Genomic DNA, 5,948 nt, shown 5'->3' on the forward strand with positions numbered 1-5,948 from the left:
TCAGTGGTGAAAATTCAGAGACCTAGTTATTATTTCAAAGTCTTTTACGGACTAGCTATGTGTTGCTTTGAACGTGATGTTTTAACATCTTCAGTCCTTGTCCTGATGTTTGCTAGAAAATGCAGATTCTTTGGGGCAGGAACGCTTTATTTTTATTTTCTTTTAAAATGGTACTTTGCATATTGGTCCCCACAGAGTTCGCTTATCTGACCGGTCTAATTACAGCAGTAATAAACATGCTCCAGTTAGCTGGAAGAGGACGTTTTGAACCGGTGTTCACAAAAATACTTTTATTGCTTAAAACACACTGACCTTGAATTAAATACCATAATGCAAATTTTGCTTTTCAGTATTCATATATTTGAGCCAAACCTACAACTTCATGCTTAATAATCATGAAAATGGAAATCTCTGTGCACATATTTGATTTCTGTGCATATATTCTGTATGCATGACTTCTCTGCTTCCAGACTAACATTTTGTACTTTGTTGATGTGCATATAATTTAAGACTTCTGTGAATGAAATAAGTAGGAAACACCAGATGATTTGATTACATTTTTTTCTCCAAAAGCAAACAACACTGAAACTTGCTAAGCAGTTCCTGTACAGCAGAAGTCCCATGGAAGCTGAGAAAGAAAAATCAAGAGAGAGTTGCATCTCTAAGGAAGAGGTTGTTTCAATACATTAGAGTTACTATTTGCCCATTTGTGATTGTTTTCCAAAGGCATCAGATGATCTCAGGATCTATCTGTATAAAGCTTTAGAATTTTATTACTTTCTTGGAGGGATGTTAAAGCAAAATCTCTAATGGACATTTTCCTGTGGAATGCTGACATGCTTGTAAAAGGAACAGTCTAGCTCACCTAGCTTATGGATTAGTTGTGAATTCATTATTCAAGTAATTTGTCATAGTTGTGAGAGCCTGCTTTGTGTCATGTCAAAGTGTCTGAGCCAGGTTTTGAAAATTTGATTCGGGCACAACAGGAAACAATATGAGTGTCTCAAAACACGTTGTTGAACCTTTGAACTAGTTAAAGTTCAAAGCTAAAACCAGACTAAAAATATATATACGTAAAAACTTTCTGTTGCTGTGATTTAAATGTGATAGAATTTCATATCTGTTTTCAGATAAAAGAATATATGTGAGGAATGCCCAAAATTACAGAGCCTATTAACAGTGGTATGACTACGGGGTGCTTTGAAATTCTTAATGGCTTGACTACTAACACTTTAGAATCTGTTGAGGGCTTTTCATGGACTTTACAATTGATTAGTCTGCACATAACTTTAATCTTCAAAGATGAAGATTAATTTGTGGGAGAATTTCTGATCGCTAACGGACATGCGAGCAATCCAGCCTTGCTAGCAGGGCCTGAGCAAGCTGCAAGCTAAGCTGTTCAAGGACACTGCTGCAGCTGGAATGTGAGAAAGGAGGTAGCAAGATAAGCAGCTCCTGGCTGTGGGATGCAGGAGCTGAAGATGGTTAGAGGTGGAGAATAATGCTTGAGGCATTTTATGAACGATATGTTAATAACCAATTATGTTGTGTGTAAGGTGGGCTAGTAATAGTAGTGAACCACTGACAAGTAGGCGTTTATAATAGGTGTGTATAAAAGAATCACTTTTGTAAATAATAAAGGATAGTCACGAGATATTCAAGAAGATGATAATGGCATAGCCTCTTTGTACGTGAACTCCCGCATTAACTAATTAAAAAAGCTTATATATATAAATCAGTGTAAGCTGTTACTGTAATAGAGCCTGTAGTTTTATGGGAATAATTGAACAGACTCCGAAGTCTAGAGTTCTCTAAACTAGCTGCATTTTGTTCAGTTTTCAGTAAAAACTAATGTTACACTTACTGTTCATACCAAATAACATTTAGTTACAGGACTGTGGGGTTTTTATATGATTTTTTTGTTTAAAATTCAGTATGCAAATTTTATGTCTTAGAATTGTTATGTTTGGAAAATACTTCTAAGATTGAGTCCGACCGTTGTGAACTGAGGTGAAAATATGCTTATTTTGAATTGGTTTCTACATTATCTAGGAGCACTTAGATTATCAGCTAGTTATTGTGAAACAGCTGGTAAGCAAGCATTCATTTGATCATGTGGCCATATTTGACTGGTTCTTTCAGTTTTTTCCAGGATATTTTCAATTGGTATCACAACTGTGATGTCCTGTTTTGTACTTGTGAATTTAAAGGTTATCCCACCGAAGGAGTGGAAGCCAAGAAAACATTATGATGACATTGAAGATATGGTGATTCCTGCTCCAATCCAACAGGTGGTCACTGGCCATTCGGGGGTTTTCATACAGTACAGCATCCAGAAAAAGCCAATGACAGTGAAGGAGTTCAAGCAGCTAGCCAACAGTGTCAGGTATGTATGTGTTGTTTAGAAAGACAAAATTTATCGTCACATATTGTGGTTTCCTTTAATTGTGCAAGGCAACTGGTCATTTTTTCACTTTTTTGCTGCCTCCTGAGCTATGGAAGGGTACTACAATGTGGGTATTGTTTGTGTTAATGTTCTTGAAAGCATCTGATACCATGCCAGCAAGGAAACATCTGAAAAACCTGACACATGATGCTTTCTGTCTGCCTGTTTTTCTTTCCAAAAGATGCTTATGTAGAATATAGTGAAGATGATAGAGACGTATATCTGAGTTTTAATTTGATTACACCTATTAATGTTTAATATCTAATCCCTAGATACTATCATCATGTAATTCTGGAAAAAACTCAACATCTTTTTAAGTTGTCCTGAACATTTTGCATTAATATCTAGTGAAAGTCCATGTTCTGATTATGGCAAGATGGATATTAAGGGAGAGGAAAAAAGAAGGCACTGTACTGAAAAATTTCAAATTGGTGAGCATTCCACAAAGAAGGAAGGGGTAGAAGGAATGTTTTCCCATTCCTTTTGGCCATGTGAAAAGAATACATTTTACTTCAGTATCTCTTTAAAACTGACTGGAAATAGTTTCTGGAAGGTGAGTCAGAGGATCTTAGAGAGAAAAAATTGTTTGAATGAAGGAAGGTAACACTACCTTAATTTGAGGGAAAGTTTCTCTCATAAGTTAGTTAAGAAATTAAGAGGTAAGAAGAGAAGTAGTTATCAAGATCAGGAAAAACTAGGATATGAAAAGCTTTTAACGAGGTGCCTCAGCAAGTGTTCCATAATATCCAGGCCTTTAAAATAGTGCAAAATTGATAATCCTTTTTTTACTATTAAAATAGATCAGTGTTTCTGCCTATATATTACTTGTGAAAAATTGAGTTTATCCTAGTTAAAATATTCTTTCTTTGGTAAGTGGGAATGGAAACCTGTTTTGTAGCTCTTAAAGTCATTTATTTAGTAACTGTTGGAGGTAGGAATAAATGATAAGACCTGTATGGTATCTGATGTCATTCTCAATACTTGTTTGTACTTCTTCATGCTTGTTTAAAGTTTGCATTTTTATTAGCCCATAATAAAATGAGATACATTAATTTCTTAATATAGTTTCATAATACAAAAATACTGTGAAGTTTAACAAACCTCATGATATATATTATATTCTTTATCATGGAAGATATTTTGGAAGTTTTTCTGATTTCTGTTTTTGTGGTTGTTACTGAAATCAGATGCAACTTAATTTCATAGGGAAAAATAAGAACAGTTGGGTGGGCTTCATATCTATTACTAGCTTTAGGTACTTCTAAATATTCATCACTGATCTTAAAAAAATTTTTCATATAACCTCCTATGACACTCTTAATGTATTCTGTATTTCTTAAACTATATCAAGTGGCTGAGAGCCTCTGTTCTCCCATAAAAATAATTCTGTTCATTAATGAAGAAGATTTCTATGCTAAATACTCTTTAATTGAGTATTGTAATGTTATCTGTTTCCCGTGGGTATGAGAGAAGGGCCATAACATCTAAATTTAATCATAGTTGCCTTTAAAGGGATCATGTGTGCTTAGTCTAATTCATTGCATCTTTTATTTGTGTAGACATTTGCAACTCCCCATTAAACCAAGGTGCTCTCTACTTGACCTCTGGGAAATGTGGGCATACCTGCATCCTGTAATCAAGGAATTTATGTATGCATATTACTCAGTGCTAGGTAGAAAACACAATCTGATTTCTGGAACTGAATTGTGAGAAACAGTTAAAACTCTGTTGCTGAGAATGCTTTGCTTAAGCAAAGTTTTGCTAAGTTTATCTCTGTTCAGAGTTCCTACGTGATGAAAATGTACCTGGTCTACTTAAGTCTTGTATGTTTGGATTTTCTTCTTGGAGCTGCAGTAATGGAGGAGCGAACCTTCTTTTCTGAAGGCCTAAATAGGGGAGAACAGAGGTCTGACAAAGGGTCCTGAAGCAAAGCCATTGATAGGTGTTCCTATGGTAGTGTACTTGTGTTGTGTTCCCACAAGATTTTACATGAGTAGCCTTCCAACAGTATACACATAAGTATATTTAAGCGTGTAAGTGTGTATCATGTACTTACATTTAAGCATGTAAGTATGGGGTCCTGTGCTGTTATAAAGGGATATACGGAAAAATTCTCTTAATTTTTTTTTCCTCTGCATCCTAGAACTTTTGGTATCAGTGTTTGAAACATTACAGCTTTTCTTGAAAGGTTTCTCTGGGAAAGGAAGGAGAGAAGAAGGTACTGGTTTTGCCTGTCTGAGTTGATACATGGGTGAATTAATACATTTGAATTGTTCTGAGACAGGCTCGTGCAGGACCTACATCTGTGTCTTTGCAGAGCTGGTACTGTGGTAGGGAAATAGTAAATACTTGTTAATTATGTGGCTTCTCCATGTGGGGTTTTTTATGGAAGAGAAACAAAAGGGAGTGGCTTAGTCTGAGGACAGTCAGTAGATGTGCTGATTAACTTCTGGGGACTGAAGCAAATGATTATGGGTAGGTGCATGACTTCAGTTACTGTAGCTGTCAGGTTGGAGGTTCTGTCATATGGGTAATCATGAAACTAAGAATTCAGGAGAACTAGTAATTCCTGTGTTTTGGTGAATTTGAGATAGAGTGATTCCTTTGAATTTAATTTGCAGGATCAGAAGTATAGTCCATTATGAAGGTGATTGTTGAAAGTCTGATGAACCTTTGCCTCCCTCTTCTTCTGCAGATACCACACCCCAAAACACAGAGATTATGAAGATCTGGAGCGTAAATACTGGAAGAATTTGACTTTTGTGGCACCAGTTTATGGAGCAGATGTCAGTGGGAGCCTTTATGATGAAGTATGCATAGCTTTTTTATGAAGTTTGTCTCTTCCAGACCTCTTCTAAAGAGTACTGTATTTAGTGGATACAGTCTTGCTTTGTGACTGAGAATCTCTCTTTTGAAATCTGTGTTGCTCACTTTAAAGACTCCAAGCAAGGTTGAAATTAACTCTACATCTGCAAGAGTCAGACAGTTCTGTCCTTAGACAGTAGAATATTGCTATTCTTCCTGATCATACAGCTCTTCTCTATCTTCACTTTGAACTCTCCAGAACATTGACATTCCTTCCTATGTATTTATTTGTTTATTAACATTTCAGGATGTATGTTTTCTCTGCACTTCTGTAGAAATGTATAGATATTTAAAATATATTTAAATTTAAAAGATGGGATGTTTTTATTTCTCTCTCTTTCACCTAGGAATATTGATAACTGTTCTTTATACATGCTTGGAATGCCTGCAGTTTCCTGGAAATTTTCTTACATTTACTGTGTAGCTTTCAATTAAAACAGATGAAATTGAAATTTCCCAAGGAAATGAATTTTATTTGTTACTTGTCAAGATCTCTGTGAGTAAAAAAGGGACTCAACACAGATCTCATTATCCAAAGAATTGCAGAATATCCATTGATATCAATTAGGCTATGTAAGTAGCTGTAGGAACTAGATTTTGAAATGATTGTTTAAGTAATGAGACTAATAGAAGTGGT

General features: G+C 35.4%; 1 protein-coding gene across 1 annotated transcript in view; it reads left to right on the top strand.

The window, feature by feature from the left end:
- The window catches only part of LOC103801809 (lysine-specific demethylase 4C-like), a 38,271-nt gene that overhangs the window by 5,846 nt on the left and 26,477 nt on the right, over positions 1 to 5,948 (top strand). Inside the window, exons 2-3 of the mRNA XM_009074240.1 lie at positions 2,211 to 2,386; positions 5,142 to 5,256. Of these exons, the coding sequence (XP_009072488.1) occupies positions 2,211 to 2,386; positions 5,142 to 5,256 (291 nt within the window). The remainder of the gene's footprint in view (positions 1 to 2,210; positions 2,387 to 5,141; positions 5,257 to 5,948) is intronic.

The sequence above is a fragment of the Acanthisitta chloris genome, unplaced genomic scaffold, assembly GCF_000695815.1.
Source record: "Acanthisitta chloris isolate BGI_N310 unplaced genomic scaffold, ASM69581v1 scaffold1205, whole genome shotgun sequence".
Classification (NCBI taxonomy): Eukaryota; Metazoa; Chordata; class Aves; order Passeriformes; family Acanthisittidae; genus Acanthisitta; species Acanthisitta chloris.